General features: G+C 36.3%; 1 protein-coding gene across 1 annotated transcript in view; it reads left to right on the forward strand.

Annotated features, from left to right (window-relative positions):
* LOC150093834 (uncharacterized) overlaps positions 1-25,945 on the forward strand; it is a 49,656-nt gene that overhangs the window by 20,596 nt on the left and 3,115 nt on the right. The window contains exons 2-3 of the mRNA XM_090412531.1: positions 11,778-11,815; positions 19,549-20,817. Of these exons, the coding sequence (XP_090268657.1) occupies positions 11,778-11,815; positions 19,549-20,817 (1,307 nt within the window). The remainder of the gene's footprint in view (positions 1-11,777; positions 11,816-19,548; positions 20,818-25,945) is intronic.

Consider the following 25,945-nt stretch of genomic DNA (forward strand, 5'->3'; position numbering starts at 1 on the left):
TTTGTATATTGGTGTAATTACTGCAGTTTTTAGTTGTTGTGGAATAATGCCTGTGTCGAATATTATGTTCACGAGTTTCAAAAGTATTGGATTTATTTGTTCAAAGTGTGTTATAAGGTCTGTGAGTCTTATTTTGTCTGTTCCTAGAGTGGTCTTTGGTTTTAGTTGTAGGATTGCTTCTTTCAGTTCTGTTTTGTTATGGGTGGAAAATACATCGTTTGTTGTTGACTTTTTGTCGGTAGTTTTTTGTTGATCGTTGGTAGTTTGTCTTTTTTGAGTTGTGTGATGTTGTTTGTGAAGGCATGGTTGAATGAGTCTGCTAGTTCCTCTTGGTTTGTGTCCTGATCGAAGCTTTTTGCAATAAAATCTTGTACTGAAGTTTTCTTTTTTCGGGTTACTAATTCGTTTAGTGTAGCCCATGTTTGCTTAACGTTGTCGTTATATTCCACGAATTTTTGGAAATAGTAGCGTCTTTTTGCCCTACGAATTTTTGTTGTTAGTTTATTCCTTGTGTTTTTGTATAAGATTTGTAAATGTGTGTTACTGGGTGACTTTTTAAGTTTTTTCCATAGATTTTCTTTTACAGTAATAGTATTTAGTATATCGTCATTTATCCATGGATTGTTGTCTGTTTGTCGTCTCGTTTGTGTAGGTTTTGTTGCTTTTATTGTATATATCTGTGAAGTTTAGTTGAAAATTCTCGTATAATGTTACAGGATCGTTTATTTTAAGTAGGGAAGGGAATTCCAGTCTGTATTTTTTACTTGGTTATCGACAATGCTCTTTAGTATGATCGAGTTTTGTCGACTTTTGTGGTGGTGGAAAGGGGGGGGGGGGGATAGGGAACATAATAAAACGAAGCTGAGACAAAGTAGTGATCGGCAATTTTTACGTTAATTACTGATGATGTATATGTATGGATGGGAGCCCGTATGTTGATATGATCAATGCATGATTGTGTTAGTGAGTTATTGAGTATTTCTTCTCTTGTTGGTGATGATAATAATAATAATACTGATGACGATGATAATAATATGTGTGCGTCAATTGCATTTCATTAGTTCTGCTGTTTAATGTTTTGATTTCTTTTAAGTGATTTTTTCCCATCTTTTGTTTGCAAACATAAACAGAAAACGGGAAGCCTTATTTAGCTACTATTTAAGGTGCAGCAATTCTTTTCATTTCTTTTTTTTTGTAACTTATACCTGTGCAACTGTCAAACATAGTTCAAATGGAAGCATGCTTGGACAATGTACGGCTTATTTTATTTTTTTCTTTTATTTATCTAACTGGAAAAAAAAAACGAAAAAATCCTGAATAGTATTCAGATTGCTTAATAATTTCAACATGTTGTTTACTAATTATTCCAATTGTAACACTACTTTATCTGCTAAACATCAACAAAGATGAAACATGTTGAACATATGTTGTCCTCAATTTTCATTTCTCTAAGTGTAATATATGATAGTTCATCATCCGATCTATAGATGGTGCTAGCATCCTTGTTTTGGTCAACTTGCGTAAGTCGAGTTGCCATTAATATATATAAATCATAAAAACAATTTCTATAAATCCGTTTTATTTTAATTCGTTTTGTTATTCGTATTAATTGCTTTTCATCAAAATGTTATAAAAAAAGAAAAAATCCGTTATAGGCATTATAAAAGAAAACAAAACTAAGTTGGTATTGGAAACATACTGTTTCCAGTATCTGCCCATGTAGGTGGGCAGATATTGATGTTTGGAATTGTCAGTAGGCTATTAATAAATCTATATGACTCCACGAAATTTTGGGAATCTACACTGATTTCACGCAGATAAATCCCTACTGTTCCAACTTACTGGAGGTAGGACCTCTCTCGTTCCACTGTGGTATCGAAATCCATCAAGGTAAACTCACTATTCATATCTATCCCTGTAATCTTTCCTAGACATGACGTGTTATCCTGTTGAAATTGCTCATCACAAGCATTGTAAATAGTCATGTATATAAGAATGTTTCTAAAATGTTTGGTCAAGCTCTAGGCATACTTGTTCTACTGCCGATTCTGATGGCAAAAGGTCAAAAAACATGGACCAAAAACACTTGAAATAGACAAAATAGGCCTAAACATCGAACTTTAACTATCCCCATACAAAGAAATCCAGTGAATGCATACCATATCAGGATATTGTGGTATGCATTCAACTAACTTACCTCTGCTAATCCAACGGCCAAAATATGCAAGATCGAGATGTTCCTTTAGAGTTCGAAGTAAGTGAGCTGGCCCACCATCACACACATAAGACTCAAGAATGTGGAGAGGTTACTGCATAGGGCCACCGCTACCAATCTATTAATCAAGTGACCTCTCAATGAGAGAATCATACCCTTCCTTATTGCAGTAAGGAGATTTTTCCTTTTATTATGTTAGAATGCGTCGAGAACTTGTGACAGGAGTCATATCTGGCACATGTCCAGCTATGAGTCTTGCTATTGTTTTTCCACAAAAGAAGAGGGGACGGCACTTCTTGTTTAGTGAAAGTGAGCTGTCACTCAGATACGTCATGTAACTCAATATACTGAAGATTTCTGTCAGACTATTTTTTTTTCTTCTTCTTCTTCTTTTGAAGTCACATTTCATTTATTGGATACAATTCATCAGCATAATGTGACAAACTGGAGTTCTAAAAGCTGATGATTTTATTTCTGTCATTTTAAGCTAATCATCTCATGCTATGGTTGGATTTCTTGCAGCAGTTGTAACTATTAACGCTTCTTTATTTTCATAAGATCATCCCTGGATAGAATTGTTACAGCATTTGCAGTTCTCATTTCGCACGTATTATTGAATTTTTAAAGTTTCTAAGAATTCTTGATGAACCCTGTCTCTAGTACTTCACTCTAGGAATATGGACAGAGTCCGTCAAGTAAACTGCTGATATCATGAATAAATGAAAGATCTATTCGGCAGTCCCAAGTCAAACTCTTCAAGAAAACCATATTTGAATAATCATGATTTTATGGGAATCTTAACTAACTACTGCTTGGTTACTTTTGTATACCAGCACGATCGTAAGCGTGCCTAGTGTCTATGTTGTGCCTAACACTACTTCCGCTGGATTATTGAAATCTTTGTGATCTATTTTTCTTAATGGTGTAAATTTTATTTCTGCAATTTCTTAATTTTTTTTACATTGTTTTTCTAGAATTATTTAAAAATTATCATTATTTAAAGAATCCTGCATTTATACATAACAAAGATTGTTTTCAGCCAAATAATTTGCCTAAAACTAGAAGGGAGATTCCGATAAATTTAAGATGTTAAAAGCGATTTATAGATTTAAATTACGAGTCTCAAAAGAAAAAAAAAAAACTGCAGTTTTCTTTATTTTGAAAAAGCTAATACAAATAACAGATGGGACCAATTTTGCTTTATAGCTATCTTTTAAGGGTATCTCATAAAAATTTCAATTTTAAATTTGATTCCTCAGATAACTTTTTTTAGGTTTCAAAGTCAGCGTTTTAAATTTTTTTGCAAAGTTTGAGGCAATTTTTTTTCATACTGGAAACGCTTCTTTCAATGAGATTTTGAAATTTTTGAGATTTTGAAATTTGATCTTATGCTTTCGTACGCTTTTCTGATTTATTTTTTCTGATTTATGCCATCGCGCTGGATGGCATAAATTTGTGAATTGGGCTCGAAGTCAGGACGCAGGACGCAGGACATACAGTATATGGCGCAGAGGGTGAAGCTTGACGCTTTTCATATTCCCTGTTGTCTGTTTCGGGAGCAGTGATGGGAGAGATTTGTGAGCTATTTTAGCTCGCCCTGAGTGGGCAGAAGTGGTTATTCGTCGTTGGGTGTTAGGATGGCTTTCGGTCTTTTATGTTTCCAGTAGTCATTACCGTCATAGTTTCCGGCTTGTTGTATCAGTTGGTTTGGATGGATAGATGTCTTCATAAAGAATTTTTCTGCTAGGGAGCGTAGTAGTGGAGAGATGTAGGGGATATTTATGTCCCGATGGATCTGGGCGTTCCTGATGAACCACGGGGCGTCCAGAATCATTCGCAGGCATTTGTTCTGTAGTCTTTGTAGCTTGAGGATGTTTGTCTTGGAGGTATGGCTCCAGGCTGGGGAGGCGTATATGACTGTGGGACGGATCACTGTCTTGTACAGTAGTATTTTATTTGTTGAGCTTAGTTTGCTGTGTCTGTTGATCAAGGGGTATAGCTGGGCGATAACTTTTGAAGCTTTGGCGCATGTGCTCTTGATGTGGCTGTTGAAGCATAATCGCTTATCGAGAAGTATTCCTAGGTATTTTGCTTCAGTTTCCCAGGGAATTTTAGAGTTGAACAGGGTGATGTCTCCTTTGGGGGATGCTCGTCTTCTTGTGAAGAGGGCTCGAAGTCAGCGTGTTTCACTTCAGTAAATAAGAACTCTTATGATATTTTTTTAATGGTGTAATTGTCATTACAGAATTTTTTTTTAGTTTTATTAAAGAATATTTTTAAAGTATCATCTACTTTGAAAAGGTTTTTTAAAATTCATTTTTAAAATAAATAAAAAAATTATTTTGATTAAATATGTAAATAATCCTGTAATCCTGTACCTATGCACAAATGCAGCAGTGAAACAAAACACTTTTATGGTTAAAAATCCAGTATATAAAGCCATATAATTTGCTGGAAGCTAACAAGAAAGATTCGGGCACATTTTAAAAGTTCGGGCGTTTACATCACGAATCATTGTAAAACATGAAAGCCATCGGAATTGCATTTTTTTTCCCCCCGATTTCATAGTTAAGCAAATTTTTTAAATTAAAAAAGCACTTTGTATTTAGAAATAGTTTTTATGATAATAATCGGTACTATTTAAAACCGATGACTTATGAATTAAATTAATTATTGAATACATTTATCATTTATTATTAATTATTAATAATAATAAATGATAAATAAATAATAAAAAGTAATTATTTATTGCATTAAATGCATTTGAAGCTATTTCAACAGAATTTATTTGCAGCTTAATTTTGCTTTGATTTTTGCCGTTGTAAAACATTTATGAATCTTTTTCAACAGCAATATTAGATTTTTCTTGTACTTTTATTGTAAAAATATAAAATAAAATAAAAATAAGAATTTGAAACGAACTAAAATCAGATTATAATTTTATACTACAATCCACTACTAGTAGAACAAAATGGAGTATGATTCACTCATTAGGACTAAATTAACATTTTAGATGTAAAAAAAAAAAAAAACTGCAATAATTTAAATGAAATAAATAAATAAAAAATACTTTAGATGCAAACAAAAAGTTGAAGAAAAATTACATATACAACAAAACAGACAACAACAAAGATTTAATGTTCTGATATTCCACAATTTGTGTCCAATTAACCTACTCCTTCTACTCCACTACTCCTTCTCTCCATTATTAAATTAGATACTTCGTTCACCCAATTCGTATCTTCAGCACTAATGAAGTTTATTTATAATTATATCTTGATTTGACGATTTTGACTGAGGAATACATAGAGCTTTCTCATCTACGATGATTTTAATTCAACACGTGATAAAGAATACAATACGCGATAAATAATAGGCAATATGGCAGGCAACTCCATGGAATGAAGATAACAGAAATGGCGCGCATCTGCACATGCGCCTGTGGAAGAAGTAGTTTGGGCAGAAGATAGATATTAGATAGCATTATTTCGTCTAAGCTAAACTTGACATTTTGTTGAAGTACATGTTCAGTGCTGCTGCTAGTAATAATAATAATAATAATAATAATAATAATAATAATAATAATAATAATAATAATTATTATTATTATTATTATTATTATTATTATTATTATTATATGAAACAGCGTTCGACAATAGCATTCTTCAAAGAGAAGGAAATATAACATCGCTATTTTTTCTTATTAAGGAGGAAAATTCCATATTATCATCAAATAAATATAACAAACTAGATCAAACACAAGATTTTTAGTGGAATAAACTGAATGTACAAAACTTCTTTTACAATTAACAGTCTAAAATATGAAATACAATAATCGTGAAAATAAAATCACAAATTGAGCCAAACACTTCATCCATAAATATGCATAGTGCTCTAGATGGCTTAGTTAATGCACACAATCTCTCATTTCTTTTAGATAATAAAATTTTAATTTGGATATTTGTTTTCCAGTTTCTTAAACTAAGGAAAACATAAATTAACATTAGTATAAATTCTCTTGTATATACTGTAATAATAATATGCAATAAATATATAGAAATATTTAAATAAATTATAAACTTAAAAGTTAACTTAATATAAGACACCTTTTTATGTTTTCTATAAATGAATTTATATATTGAATTATTTAAGCAATCAGTTTAATGGTGAAGGGGGGGAAAAAGTCCTTTTTAGGACTTCCAGGGTAACAATTAGCAATGCTGAACCAAGGAAGTAAACTGAGGTTCGGCTGTTGCTGTTATCCTGGGTGTTGAGTTTTTGAGTTAGCTCCGTTAGGGTTTTTGCCTTAAGGGAGCACCTTGAGTCTCCGGGGAAGGTGTTCTCCGGCAGGGCCCGCTGAGGGGTTCTTGTCGGTGAATTATTTTCCTCGGAATTTGAGCGGTTCTGCTCAGGAGTCGGGGTGCTAGGATGGGGCGGCCGACACTGAGTGGAACCAACGCTGAGCGGTTCTGCTTAAACGGGGAGCCCGTCGGGGTGCTTGGACGGGGCGGCCGTCAATGAGTGGAACCAACGCTGAGACATGGACGGTCTTTCGCCCACTATGGAGTGGCCTAGAGATCGTCCGATTTTTTGAGATTTTACCCTTTACTTACTAATCAGGGTAACAATTAGCAATGCTGAACCAAGGAAGTAAATTGAGGTTCGGCTGTTGCTGTTATCCTGGGTGATGAGTTTTTGAGTTCGCTCCCTTAGGGTTTTTGCCTTAAGGGAGCACCTTGAGTCTCCGGGGAAGGTGTTCTCCGGCAGGGCCCGCTGAGGGGTTCTTGTCGGTGAATTATTTTCCTCGGAATTTGAGCGGTTCTGCTCAGGAGTCGGGGAGCCCATCGGGGTGCTAGGATGGGGCGGCCGACACTGAGTGGAACCAACGCTGAGCGGTTCTGCTTAAACGGGGAGCCCGTCGGGGTGCTAGGACGGGGCGGCCGTCAATGAGTGGAACCAACGCTGAGACATGGACGGTCTTTCGCCCACTATGGAGTGGCCTAGAGATCGTCCGATTTTTTGAGATTTTACCCTTTACTTACTAATCAGGGTAACAAATGGCAAAGCTGTAGCCAATGAAGTTTTAACTGAGGCTCGGCTATTGCCGTTACCCAGCCATGACTAGAGCTTTTTTGCTCAATAACACCTCATCCACACAGATTCCTCTTCATTCAGATGACGGGATAAAGAGTCAAGGACTCAGTCCATCTCCCAGTTCTTTTAAGAACTTTTTTTAAGAATTGCGGTTTAAGTAATAATATTTATATCTCTTTAATATTATCTGTTTAATATTACTTTAATAGAGTTTTTTATGGAATCTGGAGTAATAGGAAGCATGAAACTAGGAAAGAATATCTAAAACTTAAAACTAACCAAGGGAGATTTTCTCTTCCCAGTCTAAAGTACCTATACTATGTGAACACATTGAAAATCATATGGAAGACCTTAAGTTTCGAATCACGCATCCGGAACTTTGATAAAGTAGTTTCTGGGGCATTTTCTTCCCTACTCTGTGACCACGGATCATGTTTGTCCTCGCGCATAGGCTGTGCCCAATTGAGATTATCCACTATGTAATTACTTAAAAATTTTTTACGACAGATGGTATAAACGTTCTTCAATTAAAATCACAAAAGTTATACTGGAATTTTTTCAGCTTTCTAGATATGACACTCGGCATCTGGGAATAAATACAACCATTTCACCGGGACTTGGCCCGAAGGATAGCCTATAAGCATCTTCCGGTGAAGTGGATAAAGTCGCGATACAGACCCAGACCGTGCGATTCGTTCTGTGATGTTTGCCAGAACGTTGAAACGGTGGAACATTTCTTCTATTTCTATTCCCCCCCCCCCCGCTCAGCGTTAAGACTCATAACAACGAGGCATCCCAATGCTGACCTTTGCGGAGGTCGTGTATTTACAGTTCCAGCCACCTTCTAGAAAAAAGGTAGAAATTCTTAATTTTCCTAGTAAAGTGCTGAAATACCAGATCTGGAAAGTGAGAAAAAAAATCCCAGATATGGGATGAAAATAGAATATACGCGAGGATCCTCAGTGGGTTTTATTTTTATTTGCCTGGGTTCTTGGTACAGGAGAGATACCTGCCAAGGGATGGAAGGGTCTTCAACAAATGGTACAAGCCACCTATTATCTGTTTCATGACACAGGAGCAAATTAAACCTTGTCTATTTTTATAAAATAATTCTTTGGTTCTATAATTCACAAATAGGAGGGGGTTGGATTGATTAAACCAGAGCTGCGAAGGCCAACATCGAGGCGGTTCATTAGCTCCCTGAGAGTCCACTCGGGCCAGATTCTTTCCTCAATTTTTTGTTCATTTGGTTCTCTAACCAATGGTTATTTACATTGTCTTCGTGATCATTTCGTCTCTTTCGTTTATTTATTTTGGATAATTTATGTTTATTTTTCATTTTTAGCATTTTCTTTTTGGCTGGGTGTGAGACTGATCTCTAAAGACCTTTTAGCCATAACCTCACGGTTATATAGCAAAATTGGTCGACTGAGGCCTCTTTTATAACCTCCTACTATCATACTCTACCTTTTGATCTCTTCCCCTCTCACTACTTGCTGACCCTCAGCACTGTTAAACTATAAAGGCCGACGATGAGAGACATGAACTCCCAAATATCTGTCTACTTTATAAAGGCTTGGGTTTATTTATAAATTTATAAGTTTAATTAATTTATATAATTAACTACTGGTATGAGATTTTTATACGTACGTATATAGTAATTTATATTTCAAAAAGTCTTGGATTTATTTATTTATATCTGTATTCAAATTGATATAGAATGTCTAGATTTTGAAAAGGGTGCAAAATACGATTATCCAGTGAGATTTTGAAAAGCATTTCTTTCAATAATCTCGCATGTTTAGAACGACGTAGTTTGAAGTAGATAATGCTCTTGATTTCATAACCTGACTGAATCTTGTGCGATAACATAGCAATAACCAGCCTACGAGGATCGGAATATCGGTACAATCCACCGCAATTTCAAAAAAGTGTTAGAGCGTGCTCAGAGCGAATAATGCTGTAGATATTTATTATTGTGTTTTTTTTCTTGAGTGCTGGCTAAGAGCATTGATCGTCGGTTCCTTTTATTGGCAGTAAAGTGAATTTCGTTTTTTTTTTATATTGAATTTAGACCTTAAAAAAAAATCTGAAGAAACTCTACCAAGTCCCATGACGCTAATCGGATTTTAAAAACAGTTGGAAATAATGCGGCAAATCCGTATCGACCTGGAAGATCAATCCAACACTTTATTGGAAAACGTCTATCGAACAAGAAGTAAAAAAAAAAAAAAAAAAAAAAAAATCGACAGCGCGCGCGCTGTCGATTTTTTATCTTGTAAGATTCCGATTTTTATCGGAATCTTACATGAGAAAGAAAAAATATTTCATGAAAATCACTTCAATCTGAAAACTGATTTATTTATTTCTCTGTTCTTTTACTTAAAATAATGATTTTAGCTCTACCAATGTTGATATTATTCTAGAAAACACGGGCACTTGGAATTCTAGGAGTGTGAAGCCAAAATACCGAACTGGTAGAATATCTTACTGCTTGTGTATCCTTGTAGGAACATGCTCATAACTAGAAAAAAAAAAAAAAAAAAATCCGGTATAGGTTTGATTCTTAAACACAGAGAGAAGAATTCTTTCTAATTTTTTTTTTATTTTTTTATTTCGAGATTTGTCTATCTATGGCTCAAGTAAGTACAATCTTTTCCCCGGACTTGGATTTTAACTCCACATCTCAGAAAATTCTACCTTTAATCAATATTTCAGAAATGAATATAATAGTTAGGATTTACGAATAACAGATGGCAGCACAGTTGTTTATCACCTTTACTGAGATGCTTTGAAAAGCATGGATAGCCATGAACGCATGTATCATTGACAGCTAGGATGGAGACAGACTACCCACCGATTTCCAAAAGTAAATGAAGGCTAAAATGGCTCTGTCTACTCCCTTTTTGGGGAATAAATAAATCCCTTAATGCATTTTCGTAGATAATAAAACGCATTAGATTATTTATTTACTTATTCTTATAGATATGACATCCCAATACACGCATAATTTTTGCCTTTTTGTAGATTATCAAGAATCCCAGCAGCGATTCTTGATATTGTAAAAAGAGTACCATGAAATCACATACTTTAAAGATAAGTGCTGCAGTGAGTCACTTACTACTCTTATTACAAGAATTATCAGGACCAAAACTGGACCTGCTGTAATAATTTTGGTTGTAAGTTGAATAATATCATTTCCCCATTTTATTTGACAGAGGCAGTCAACAGGAATAAGCCTACAAATTCGAATGCTCTAAATTCAGTTAATATAATTAATGGCAATTTTAAAATATCGAAAAACGCATCCAGAACATTGATTTTTTTTTTATTCGCCGTATCAGTCACCTCTGCACATATACTGTATTTACTGCTTGTGAATTCACAGCCGATTTCGAAAAGTGTAATAAGGCCAAATTTAGAACGTTGTAGTTTCCTTTTGATGTTGTTGAAGAGATGTTCAGAAATTCATCCAAATCGGACCAACGAAGGGGTTATTCCTCCTTAGATATATATCTCTAAAGATCGCTTTGCTAACTAATCTGGACTAAATTTAGAATGTAGCTGTTACTAATAAGGCTTAAAGCTCTCGTAAAAATTCAGACCAATCGGATTAAAGTGAAGGAAAGAAGCGCCCTCTGCAGATACTTCTAAAACTCACATTGCCCAACCGATTTCGAGCAATTTAAATTGTAATAAACTTGTTCTTTACGTTACTAAAAGTCTCTTGAGAAATCAGCGTAATCGAACTAAAATGAGCAGGGTTGTAAAGCCTTCCCATCCTTTTTTTTTCTCTTTCAAACACTTGGATCAAATTTATACCCTAATATTTTAGAGGGAGAAAATAAAACGCTTGAACTGGTTGTAGGTTCATTCCACACTCGTCACTGTTTTACGTTCTTCCTCTAAAAAAAAGTGATAGCCATATTTTTTGTTATTATTAATTTCTAAAGCATACGTTATGTAAAATTGTAATCCACATACTGAGCAAGCATCAAGTTAGTTGCAATTTAGAAGCTGCTTCTTAATTGACAATTATTGTAATTATTGAGAATCTCATTTTTTTTTCTCTGAAATACCAGCAACACTATAATAACAAAAAAATGTCACAAAGCAGCCGCTTGGAAACTGCAGCCAACATTGTCTTAGAATCGTGATGCTTTTTTTAATTATTATTATTTCAAATGAATAACTTCGTTTTCACTAGATGGCAGCACTTATATGTATGTATAATTTGTGTGTGTGTGTGTGTGTGTGTGTGTGTGTGTGTGTGTGTGTGTGTGTGTGTGTGTGTGTGTGTGTGTGTGTGTGTGTGTGTGTGTGTGTGTGTGTGTGTGTGTGTGTGTGTATGCGTGCGAGTATATGTTATAATTTGTTATATTATAAAGGTGATTTCATTCAATATTTAAGTGACTGCATTTAAAATGAAGTAACAGAAAACAGCTAAAAATTTTGTTTTATTTTGCAGTTATTGTTCTGACGACAGAAGGAAGTTCTCACGAAGTGGTAAGTGAATTGTTTTATGAATCAATATTATAATTACTATGGGAAAACAACTATTTCTCTAGTGTATACGTGAAAATCAGAAAAGGAGAGTTTCCTATGTAGCAACGTTTCTAGCTCCCATAATGCTAGACCACTCGAAGAAAGTGGTTATAAGTTCGGTACAGAATTAAGAAGTTCAGTTTTGTCCTTTCTCTGAACTCTCATCTGAATGAAAATTTTGAAGAAAAATCAAGAAGTTCTTTGGAGAAGTGAAAGTCTCAGAATTATAGTTCTGAATACGGAGAATAAGGGCATTACTTGGTAGAATTAAAGTTTCAATGCAAGAACAGATACTACATTTCTATCTATCCATAATTGGGGGAAGTAGATATGCAGACCTTAGGGAGGCAGTTGAGTGTATGAATGAGTATAATATGCCCGAGCGAATAAGGACAACAAATCAGAATGGGATAGTTAGTATAAGGTATCAAGGTAGGGATGGGACTAACGGAGGTCTGCAATTCATGTATACTAATGCCAGAAGTATTAGGAACAAGAAGGAAGAATTTTTGGCCTTGGTTGACACTTCCAGACTACAGGTTATTGGCATTAGTGAAACATGGCTAACTGAAGATGATATAGCTAGTGGGATGGAATGTGGGGGGTATAGTGTGTTCAGGAATGACAGGGAGAATAAAATGGGGGAGGAGTATTATTGATTATAGCTGATGAGCTGCAGCCAAGGAGAAGAGAAGTTGATAGAGATAGAGAAAAGAGCACATTTGAGGCCATTTGGTGTGAGATTGAAGCTAGCAGAACTAAATATACAATTGGGTGCTGCTATAGACCAGGTGATGGAATAGATGGTGGGGATAGTATGCATAGGCAAATAGAAGAAATGAGTGGAAGGAGGGTAATTATTATGGGAGATTTCAACTGTGGTCGCATTGATTGGAGGGAGGAGAGGACACATGGGAGGAAGGAATTGGATTTTATGCGGTTATTAAGGGATAGCTATCTGCGACAGCATGTAATGGAAAATACTAGGGGTCAGAGAGTGCTTGACCTAGTAATTGCATCTGAGGATTTGACCGTAACGAATATGACCACATTGCCACCAATCGGTGAGAGTGATCACACGGTCTTGACTTGGAAGGTGGATAAAGGTGTGGAATTTACAATTAAGACAGGGTACATGTGGAATTATCGGACTGGTAAGTATGACAAGCTTAGGAGTGTGCTTGGCTCAGTGCCATGGCATGTAAAACTGCAAGGGCTGGATGTTGATAGTGCATGGGAGGTGGTTAAGAAGTGTTTGCAGGAGGCAACGGCTGACTGTATACCTAGAGTCCGAATAATAAATCAAGTAGGGGTTAAATGGATGAATAACACCATTAAGCTTGAGCTGCAAAAAGAGAAACAATTGTGGACGGAATTTAAGGAGAAAGGTGACCGGCAGGCACATGAACATTATAAAGCCCAGGCCATAAGGGTAACAAGTGTGGTAAGAAAAGCAAATGCGGATTATGAAAGAATCCCAAACAGTTTTTTCGATATGTTGCAAGTAAAAGAAAAAAATGCATATAACAGAATGATTTTAAAGAATGCCGATGGTAGAGAGGTAACCGAATCAGTTGATATAGTGGAATTACTGAGTGAGCACTTTGCAAGAGTATATCATCCAGGTGATGACATTGCAGAAATGGAAGAAAACCAATAGCTTATACGGGAATTGTGGTGAATGAAGTGGAGGTGAATAGTCTATTACAAAACCTCAATGCCAATTCATCTGCTGGATTGGATGGTATACCAGCTCGTGTCGTACGAGAAGCGGCTAGAGAATTGTCAGTGCCTTTGATCATTTTGTTTAATTTGAGTCTCTGGTCTGTGTTAGTCCCAAGGGGGTGGAAAGAGGGGAAAATAGTTCCACTGCATAAAGGAGGTTCCAAGACTGATGTTGAAAATTACCGGCCGATCAGCATATCAGGAATTGTTGTCAAGGTCTTGGAGAAAATAGTCAAGAGAAAAATACAGGTGGATAGATGAAACTGGGATACTGTGTAGGGGACAACATGGTTTTGTGTAGGGTAGATCATGCCTCAGTAACTTGCTCACGTTTTATAACACAGTGACTGCTGAATTGGATAAGGGTATTGGGTTTACAGTGATTCTACTGGACCTTGCTAAGGCCTTTGACAGGATACCACATGGAAGTCTAATCAATAAACTGCAGCATATGAGAATGGACATAGGGTTGGTGAAATGGATAGGAGGATGGTTGATGGAGAGATATCAGAGAGTGGTTTATTCAGGAGTAGAGTCCAAAAGACGCAGGGTTCTGTCTTGGACCACTACTTTTCAATTTGTTCATTATCGATATAGGAAAGGATCTGAGAGGAAGTGTTCACTTGTTTGCTGATGATGAAAAGTTGGGTAGAGCAATTGTGAGTGCACAGGGTGTCAAAATTTTACAGGATGATTTGGATACTTCGGAGGACTGGGCTAGGAAAAATGGATGTCAATTTAATGTGCTAAAGTGTAAGGTTATGCATTTTTGGGGTGAAAAGATTAGCAGCAGTATATCACATTGGTGGAACCGTACTCCAGGAGATTGATGAGGCCAGGGATTTGGGCGTGTTGGTGGATAGGGAATTGAAGTTTCGGGGGCACATTGCAAAAGTGGCTAAATCAGCTCATCAAATCACTTGGTTGCTGAAAAATACTTTAACAAGCAGACAAACACGTTATTGTTCCTCTGTATCGCGCCTTGATAAGCCTCTATATAGACTGCTGTGCCCAGATATGGGTGCCAGGGTTTCCTCTCTATGGGGAGGAGGTGGAGAGGATCCAGAGACGATGACCAAGATAATAGAAGGACTATGGAATGAACCTTATGAGAACAGATTGAAGATTTGTGGGCTGCAGAAATTAGTTGATAGGCAGAAGAGGGGAGATATGATTGAGACATTCAAATTGCTGAAGGGTTTCTATAGGATTAATTCAGAGGATATTTTTGAGAATAGGACTGGTAGTGGGAGGACTAGGGGCCATCCATGGAAGCTTGGTAAGAGTGCATTTAGCAAGGGTGTTAGAGCTAAGCTTTTTACTTGGAGATTGATAAATGAGTGGAATAAGCTGTTAGAGTCTGTTGTGGGTGCCATGACTGTGATTGTGATGGACATGATGTTTAGGGCCTCCCTCGATGAGTCTAAGGACTCCTTGGAGTCGCCCATAATAATAATAATAATAATAATAATAATAATAATAATAATAATAATAATAATAATAATAATAATAATAATAATAATAATAATAATAATAATAACTAGATCGAAGTGTAGTATCTGTTCTAGAGCGAAAGAGAAGCAGCATGCTTTCACTAATATTTAATACATTAATGCTATTGCCTACTTCGAAACAATCATTTAAACTAGCTAATAAAGATGCTCTTTCTTTTTAAACGGACAATGAATTATCTCTCAATCGGGAGATTTTATAATGACACGTTCTAAACGTCCACTCCATTCTCAGTTGATTTCTCTTTAAAATTATTGCAGACAACTCGGGCAGTTTCTAGCAATTCATCTAAGAAGTCTTAAATTTGATTCATTCAAGTAGGTGTACAATTCTATGATACTCCAAGCACTCGCTTGTAGACGTGCTGTGTGTGTCTCTCTCACTTTGAATTAATTATTCGTCCTAATTATATTTTACAAGCACTTCTCCCGAATTATACGCAATTTCTACTGAACAATGCTTCAAATGAGAGAAGCCAAAATCCACTTTGTGTGCCACGAATTAAGATCTCACGATTTATTATTAAGGAAAAGGTAAAGTTTACGACATTTCGAGTTTCTCTTCGTAACTTCAGGCTCATTTTGCTTGCCTGATGCCACCATATTGCGATGCAAAAGATGAACAAACCGCCATGGGAATATCTAGGATCGAATCCTAACAAGAAACAGAAATTTATCTTTGGCGTCTCGCGTCCCCCCCCCCCTGCACTTATAGGAAACTTCTTCCTTCAAATTCATTTTGCAGTATATGTAAGAGTTTATAAGATTCGTTTCACCTCCGTGAAACGAATTTAATTAAGTAATTAAGCATATATCAACCATGATCCGCCTGGACGAATTTTTATGAAATTTAGTACATAGGATTTTTTTTATCAAGAGTTGTCGACTCATCTCGGATTGGATTTCAATTAGACTATTTTAAATGATAAAAAGATTGGAAAAACACAGAAATATATGTTAAAATAACTAAATAAAACGTGGTACTGCTAAGCGCACCTCTTTAGGATCATCTTGGATCGTTGTCATTATATTGTTTCCTCCTGCAAAACAATCCTGTAAATTCGAACCCAGTTCAGTTATTTGGATCCTGTGAAGCAACTCCTTGAGCATATGTAATTATTCTTTGTAGGATACATCATTTTATCATAATTGGATTATAATAAAAACTGTTTGGAGAAAGAAGTATTAAATGTAATATATAAGTGCAGGGGGGCGACGCAATATTTCAGTACATATCTAAGAGAATTAAAAAATAAATAAAATAAAATAAAATAAAAAATCACCACTAGGTAACGGGGATGTAAAAGGTCCCATAAGAACCTTTTACTGTCAGAATTATTTCTTTAGTCTATAGTAGACGGAGCAAAGTTTTTTCTATTTTTTTATTTATGTGAATCCCACCCGCCGAAGGCTATTAACCTTTAGTGCGTTAAGTACCACAAATACGCTATACCACAAAGGTGAGGCAAGGATTAGCTAATGCAGAAAACCTAACCAAACTCTAGAAGTGTCAGAAGAAGACACAGTTAACAGACGTAATACACTGGTCTCATAGCTGAAGTTGTTTCGGCCATTATTCCAACTAACACCAATTCTCTCAGGCTACTTCAAGAATCCAGTAAGGTCGGTTGTGGTCTCACATTGGACAATAAAATTCACAAATATCCATTCCAGAAAGTAGTTCGAATCCAAAAAAAAAAAAAAAAAAGAAAGAAAGAAAGAAACGTGTTTCTGGAAAGAAATCACCTTCCATCCCCGTAACCGGTTACCTTACTTATAAAAAAAAAAAAAAAATTGTCTTTGTTTCCTAGACCAGACTCTTACCCACGTCTTTCAACGCTCAGGTTTTGTCCACTTTATTGGAGAACGGAGATGCTTTATAGATTCCAACATAAAGGTGAATTCCTTCTATGCAATGTGTGGCCTAATTGATCAAGTTTATACTTAGGCCCATAGAACAGATTGCATGGAAGCAGTTTTGAGAATTCGCCTCTTGAATTCAAGGAATCGATTGTTATTAAAGAGAGAAATAGTGAAGTTAGACGGTTCTACTTTTCAATGTCTCTTATAAATAAAAAAAAATGACTAATTTTAAAAAATAAGAGTTAATTGTAGTAGTAGTAGTAGCAGTTTTTGAATATAATGAAAGAAAGGATTAACTATTATAAGTATATTCTCGCAATGCTTGATTTAATTGTCTCATTTAATAATACCCTAGTTTTCCAAAAATATATTAACGCTTGATAATTTATAAACTCCCCTTATTTTCATGAAGTGCAATTCACCATCGACTCATCTTTGATGAGTCAGTTGAGTGAATACATCAACTCACTCTCCTAGGTAGATGTTTTCCCTAAACCTTTATAAAATACAGTATTTTAAACTATTCACCGTTAAAACAGTAATCACTTCCTCGATGAAGTTGAATACGCTGATCTCGCCTTCAAATGACGATCCAAGACTTTGCAAAACGTTCTATAAGGTATCAGAACCCAAGTTAACTTTTTCTGTCAAATCAAGCCATTTTGTCCTCATTCATGCATAATGACGTGGTCTGTTGTCGTGTCGATATCCAAATGTGTAGTTTCCAAGGACAACACAACATGGGCAACAAACAATTGTTCATAATGTCAGCATAACATTCGATTATCTGGGTTCTACAGCGAGGGGTTATAGTCCACGCCAGAAGAAGCACTCCTACACTTAAGACCACCGATACTACACTTAACAAATAGGATGATACATACTTTGTTAAAATCTTGTGTATCATCAACAACAATTCATGTTCTTGCGAAAAAAATTGTTTGTGTTCTTTTGGGTTGCAGAATGAAATTAAAAAAGAAAAAAAGAAAGAAAGAAACGTGTTTCTGGAAAGAAATCACCTTCCATCCCCGACACCGGTTACCTTACTTATAAAAAAATAAATAAATTGTCTTTGTTTCCTAGACCAGACTCTTACCCACGTCTTTCAACGATCACGTTTTGTCAAAACTGACCGGCGTACGGGTATCCCGACCTCAAGTGTTCAGAAAACCCAATAATATCCATCAAGAAGAAGAATGGGCAGCCTTTTAAAAGTTGTGTTCTTTCCGTTGGTTTATGGGGTCTGCTAGACGGTTTTTTGACTTCGTCTTGCGTTCAGAAATGTCTGGTGACTTTCTGAACGTAACAGATGTTCTAATCAATTGATAATCGTGTTTTATTTGCTTTTCGACGTATTTGGCAGTATTAAAGTTTGCAGTAATGATGGTGGTGACTGTTGAAAACAATGAGAAGTCACATGCACAGAATGTAACTTGGTGAGATTAATTTCTCGTAACAGTCTTTGACTCCATTTAAAAGTACTATTATTGTTCTGTGCGTTTACATCAAATTTTCGGCAGTTAACCTTTACTCGTTCTTATCCAGTCTAATGATTTTTTTTGTATTGCTGAATTCTGATGCTTCTAATAGGTGAGGCTCCAAATAGATCTGAGTACCGATAGCTTAATAATAACGACAGTACATTCTTTCACGGTTACCTTTAAGCAAACTATCACCAACGTGTAACCGTTTGAGCATGAACCGAATTATGCCAAAACAATACGACTTTTAGTTCTGTGTTCTCTGGCTGGTTTGTCTGTTTTGCAAGATTAAAAACCTAAGTTCCCGGAAGGGAAAGCCTTACTATCTCTAAATGAGATCGGTCAAATGATGTACAGTTGAAAAAGCCCTTTTCAACGTTCTTTTCTCCTAAACTAGGTTAGGATTCTACTTTCCAAATGAAGGGCTTGTTCTTCGGGCTGTATACTGCAAGGAAACCCAATTCCTTGTTGAATTAATCATCATCATCATCATCAGTGCCCATGGGTCGAATGTACGTTGGTGTCTGATGCAGTTTTCATCATTATTTGCCATTCGCTTCTGTCTTCATTGCCAAGTGACTCAAATTCGGCAAACTCTCTCTCTCTCTCTCTCTACCTATTTATCTCTATCTCTACACTGTTCCTTCATTTCATTTCTCTCATCTTGGCCGTCTTCTTCTGCTTATACTGTTCAAAACATCAAGGTTTTAATCTTTCTACCTTTGTTATCCATCCTGCAGTTATGTCCAAAAAGTTTTAATTTCCTTCTAATTATTTTTGCATTAGATTCTCTTTACAGTTCACGTTTTCATGTAATTCTCATTCGTTACCTTTTGCGTCCATCAATTTCTTTCTTTCTATGACATCTTTCAAACACCAATATTCATCTCAGAGAGTCTTTGATCATTACCAGATCAGAGATATAATCCGCTTTCTTAATCTTTTTCAATCCAACAGAGGTAACTGATCGCGGCAATTATATTTCATCGATAAAAATGTTATATGAAAGACAATATTCCAGAGAAAAAATTTAAAAAAAATATGAGCGCAAAACATTTAATTTTTTTCTTTTGTATTTTAAATATCTGTTCGTTATTAACAATTATTTTTCTAGGTCAAAAGGCAGGCTTTTGGAAACCGAGGCAGAAGACCTCAATATCGCACCCGACAGTTTCCTCCGTTAGAAGAAGAAGAGGAAGAAGAGAGTTCAGAAGGCGATTATGAAGAACCTAACTTGCCACCACCACCACGGCCACCTCCCTCACCACCAGGTGGTCGGAGGGGTGTTTTCCGAGCAAGACAACCACCACCGGTACGGCCTCATGTTTTTGTCGAAGAGGATCTTTTACAGAGCACCACTGCCAAACCCCGACCACGACTGTCTCCTCCTCAACCACCCAATTCTAGGAGGCCTCCACCCCGAATTGCCGTACGTCAGAGAATTGTGCCATCATCGCAGTCTCCATCTGTTCCACCAGCTTCGAGTGAAGAAAGACGGACTTACGTTCGTACCAGGGGTCAGTTTCGACCGCCAGTGGAAGAAGACGAACCTGAAGAAGAACCAGAAGAAACTCCAGTAAGACCACCACCACGACCATCACCTCCAGCCATTCCCCAATTTGTGAACCCACCGCCAAGACCCCCTACAAACAGAAGACCACCCCAAAGGTCTCGAGTACGTCCAGTCCCACCACCTGTTGAAGAAGAACCTCCAGTTCCTAATCTCACTCAAGCAGCTCCTGCTTCACCTCCTTCAAATCCACCCCGTCGGAGAGTACAGAGTAGGAGGCAAGGAGTGAGAGGTCGACCAAGACAACGTTCCACAACAACCACTACAACAACCACAACAACAACAACTGAAGAGCCAGAATATTATTACTACGATGATGACGAACTTCAAGAACCAGCAACGGTACCCACAAAGCGAACCACCACCACAACGACAACTCCTCCACCTCCTCCACCACCTCCACCTAAACCTCCACGACGAGTTGCCATTCGTCGTCCATCCAGTCAAAGAGCTTCCTCGCCTCGACCGGTTGTCAAATTTGATCCGGAGTCCCAGTTTCTTCCACCCCCGGAGGACCTCCCTGAAGCTCAACCTTCACAGGAGAGAGTAACAAAGAAATTTACCACCAGCACAACGACGACAACCCTCGCACCACCGGCACCCGTCAAACCAAACATCACCAGATCCAGGAACCTAAGACCAAGGACTGATGGTAGAATTATTGATTTCCTTGCGGATCCTAATTTCCCAAGGGAGTTAAAAGGAGTAGATTTAACAGATTATCCTTTCTACATCACAGTTCCTGATTCCATAGACTTTGAGTGCGATGGAAGGCATGACGGTTACTATGCCAGCATTCTGCACTTCTGTCAGGTAAGTCTGAAATACTGCGCATGCTCACAAATGCATGTTATTTTCTCACCGATGTGATCAATGCAACTTAATATTATTTTTGTTAATCTATAAATTAACCAGTAACTAATTAAATAAGCAGCAACCAGCAAATGACACTACGCCAATTATATTTTATTTAGTTGTTTAATATTTAGGCAATTTCTACAGCAAATGGATTTGGCGTAGTTCACTAAATTCAATTATCTTCTCCTGTGCTAACACACGTTGATGACCGCAACAACCAGAGCAGGAGAAAATGGATCTGGTCGATGTTTAACAACCAGAAGGGAATAAACCAAACGATAATAACAGAGCATATTTTCAACAAAAAGAAAGTAAATCCCCTCCAGCTGCATGGGAAAACAATGGATACATTGCATTAAAAAACCAGTTATGGGCAGCTCGCTGCAAATTGGAGTTTTTACGTTCGTTTGGTTAAGACCAATAGAAAAGGGGTCACTGCGTTTGTAAAGAGAAGTACACTCTAGAACTATTCCCTTTCTTTGAAATATGCTTTTACAATGAATTACTGATTTAAATCTACAAGACAGAAGTTTCTCGCTTGAGCGAACACTTGAAATCTCATTATTCAAATTCACATAAAAAACAATAAAAACGAAAAAGCAAAAAATGCTCCATTTCGCTTGGCATGGTTTTCAATGCTATGCAGGTTTCCTATAAAATAGACATGAAGTAAAATAATAATAATAATAATAAATTTTTCTTCGTTTTTATTATAATTATTATATATATAGTGAAGATAAAATGATTATAATAATATTGAATATACTAGCTTATTAGAATTCATAGCTTTTTATTATGAATTATAACCAAAAAAGTAATTAATTCAGTAAAATAAAAACATGTATTTGTAAATAATTAGTTTCGGTAACAGATTAAATCGTTAATGTTCTGAAAATACCAAGGATGCCTGCCTTAATTGGAAAAACCAGGATATGAATACCTCATTCTGGATTCATGGAACAATATGAAGTGTTTTCGACAGAAGCCAGTCTCATGCATAAACGTAGGATCATTTGTCCGAAAATCTATGTTTTTTTTTTTTCTCTCTCTCTCTCTCTCTCTCTCTGCACACATACACGCATGCGTGTGTAGTTGAGGTGAATTTCAGTTGATTTTTGGCGTAGCTAAGCAGGAGTTTTTTGGAATCTCTCATTTTTGATCAAATTAAATAAAGAAAATTGACCGTATTTTTATGGGGAAATATGGCCTGAATAATTAATTAAACATTTTAATGATTTTTCAGTACGTGTACAAAGTAAAATTCATTATTGAATTTTAAAGCCACTTCCCTTTGTAGACAGGCTAATTATTAAAAGAAAAGAGGAGTCATATCACCTGATGTCTGGAGGAAGCACGCTTATAGAGATCGTTCCATGGCCATCGCCAAAATTTTTGTTTTTATTAGAATGCTTATGACAAACAAATAAAAAGCTATCCATGTTTCAGAAGATGATTTCTAAAACAAAGAGTCTGATGGTGTCTACAAACTGTTCATCTTTAACGATTACCTGAAAGAGCTGTCTTTGATTTATTGTATACATCCTCCGCTCATTGCCGACTTCAGATATTGGGGATTCTGTTTCTTTACCATACTTGGGTGGGATTTCAAATGTCATCGCTTCTGTACTATATTGATGTGGGAGCATCGGAGTCTCTTATAAACCATTTCGAAACTTTAATCCCTTTTATAATTTCCTAAAGATAGACTTTATTTACAGAAGTACTTTGGTGTCTTATAGAATGTGTGGTTCCTATGGTAAGGTTTACATTCGTCAGGTTGTGAGAAAGAAGTCATATGTTCGTAGAAAACCGTAAATGCATCATAGGCTGGTTTCGATGCCTTATCTCGAAAATAATTTCCTGTCTCATCTCTTCAAAGAAATTATTACAAAACTTACACAAAATACTATACTACTAAAGGGAATTCCATATCTCCCTTTGGGAGATGTGGAATTATTAAGTCCTTAAAAGGACTGGCTTAAAGGGGCGAAGCAAGAATGCTTTTCATCTTCCCCGTTATCAGTAGAGGAGAGTGTAGGGATAAGGTGTTATTGAGCTATTAAAGCTCTTATCATGGCAGGAGGGTAACAGCAATACCCAAGCCTCAGTTAGAACTTCATTGGCTACAGCATTGCCATCCATTACCTTCCTACGGTATTTATCACCGCATCTCACTGTCGATTGTTCTTTTTTGAAAATCGAGATGTGGAATTAGTCCTTATAAGGACTGGCTTAAAGGGGCGAAGCAAGAATGCTTTTCATCTTCCCCGTTATCTGTAGAGGACAGTGTATGGATAAGGTGTTATTGAGCAATTAAAGCTCTGATCATGGGAGGAGGGTAACAGCAATAGCCGAGCCTCAGTTAGAGCTTCACTGGCTACAGCATTGCCATTCATTACCCTTCAGGGGTATTGGATTGAATGAATCAGATGTGGAATTCTCTTTATTATAATTATTTCAAGAAAAGTTATATTAATAAGTAAAAGGTGTAAAAAAAAATAAATAAATAATACGTTAAACTTTAGTTATTTTAAGTAATCTTTTAAATTTTTTAAAATATATAATATTTTATTATTTTTATAAGAAAAAAAATATTTTTGGACAAACTGGATGCTACTTCTTTTCATCTAGCATAACGCACTCGCAGAGAGTCACTGTTAAGTAAGTTGGCTTTAAATCTAATTTATGCTTTGATAGTGCGAATAATCCTCTCTGCATAGCATATATGACATCGTCGAAACTGGATGTGCTCCTAGGTTGGAAAGATCAGGTTTCACTTCTTGCCTAGGAAGAGAGGAACCTTTATAAGAATTTTCTACTTAAGAGGAAGTAGCCGATCTCATATGAAGATCGAGGTATTTTCTCTCCAGTAAGCTGGATTTTTTATATTGAAATATTTCAAAATTTGTGATGTGGTCAGTGTATCGTATCATTGGAGAGCCATCTATAGCGGCTTTCAAATGCCGACAATCATTTTTCATCTTCTTTTAGGAGGATCCAAAGGTACTAAATTAAATAGTGTCTCAATAAGGCGTAATCTGTTTGTAATTGTAAGCTTGTTATCTGTACACAGTGGTTTTAGTTTTTGGAGGGCTATTATTGTTTTTGTAATCTTTGTTCTAATAGGCTGTGTTGATCTGCCATCATTATTAAAGATATTGCCTACGTACTTAAACTTATTAACTTCTTCCATGGGTGTGTCCACAAGTAGGATTTTCTCATTTGCAGCTACAAAACTTCCTTCTTGATCAGAAGCACAGATATTTGTCATTATTTTTAATTTTGGGGTACTTATGGTTAAGCCATATTTTTAAGAGTATAAGCTAATTCTGTGGCGATTTCCTGATTTGTTTTCCGCTAGAAGATCAAGATCATCAGCAAACTTTAGATGACTTTAGAAGACTTTGCTTTCTGTAGGTCAATAAAATCATTTTATTGACGTAAATATATATATGGAGCGTAAATATATGATCAGCTGTACTCCTGTTCTTTCTAAATCCAGGAAATCTGAAAGATTGGATTCCATTTTTTCTTCAATACGTGAAGGTATGATGTCCAAAAATATTTTGCTTGGGTGGCTAATGAGGTTAATTGTCCTAAAGTTATTGCACTTTTCTATTCCATTTTTGGAATGGAAATAAAGTAACTTTTGCGCTAGTCTTTTGGCCAGATCCCACACATCTGCTGGAAATTTTTCGGAGTGCACAAGCAATAGGTTCTCTCCTTCTTTAAATAGTTCTGATGGAATAGTTTCAATTCCTTCCGTTTTTTTTCGATTTTGATCTTAAGATGGCTCTTTCTACTTCTTCTATTGGGTTGATTCTCTCTAAAGTTCATTGGTTCAACTAACATCACGCTTGAATCGTTTACTTGAATAACAATACCATCTTTTTCAATATTTTTTCATGATCAGTAATGTTTGTTGCATTATCATCCTCAATTATCCAACTGTTATGAACAAAATGCTTTGTTAATTTAATTATTTAGTTTTTGTACGTATATAATCAATTAGATTCCGAATTCTTCCCTCTTGAGAGAGATCCAGGTCCATGTTCGTGACCTTTTATGTAGGACCTTTTATTCTTAAGGATTATGATGAGATCGTTCTAAAGCAAATCCCATCAGTTTCATACCTCCTACCCCCGTCATTTGTTCCTCCTAATTCGAAAAAGCTGGAAAAGAGGAATATGAATTAGTTCTCTTCATTAAAGAGCCAATTTTTCTTTAGTTCAATTCTCTCATCATTGGCCTTTTGAGCATACACGTGGTGCTGAGATTCAACAGATAGGAAGATAAAAAGATAGCGTGAAATAGTGATAGAGGAGAGAGAAAGAGGCCTCAGTTGATCCATCGGGTACTTCTAAGAGGATCGTCATTCATTAAAGGAAAAGTCCCAAAAAGGAGAAAAATACACTTGAGGACCTGATCTGGCAGATCCCACCCTAAAAGGGTACAGGACTTCGATGTTGACCTTCGCAACCTGGATTTGTTTAAGCCCCCCCCTACATTGGAATGAAAAGAAATTAGATTAAAATGACAAAACTAATAAAAAAAAATGTGAGTTTAAAAGATCATAAAAACAATGATGTTACAACTATACGCACACTTTAATCCTCCCTTGTGTAATCTGACATAGGGTTGGTGGCCTACACCATCTCCTGAGGGACCGTTCTTCGCACAAGAGGTATCTTCCAGAAATGGAAGGAAATAATCGGAGAAGCAGTTCCTAATTCGATGGTAGATTCTGCTTTCCTCAGTCAGGAGATGATTTTTACATATTTTCTAGATGTGATATTTTGTAGCATTGATGAGACGGGTCACTTCGAACTTATGACTTTTGTGGCTTGATGGACCCAAATCCCTTGGATTATAATCTCTTCATCTGTATGAAAAATGGCTTAAATTAATGAGAATTTATCGAGCACCTGGCTCACCCATTTTAGGGCAGTGTGGGAGCGTCTGTACCGATCAGCAGAGCCGCTTTCAGATGTTTGTGTTTCCACCTATCGGTTTCATCGTAGTTAGATAACTCTCGAATGAGTTGCTTGGGATGATTAGCTGCTTTGGTGAAATAGGTAATGGC

This window comes from Typopeltis vanoorti, chromosome 23 (genome assembly GCF_054136105.1).
Source record: "Typopeltis vanoorti isolate ZY-2024b chromosome 23, IOZ_Tvanoo_1.0, whole genome shotgun sequence".
Lineage (NCBI taxonomy): Eukaryota > Metazoa > Arthropoda > Arachnida > Uropygi > Thelyphonidae > Typopeltis > Typopeltis vanoorti.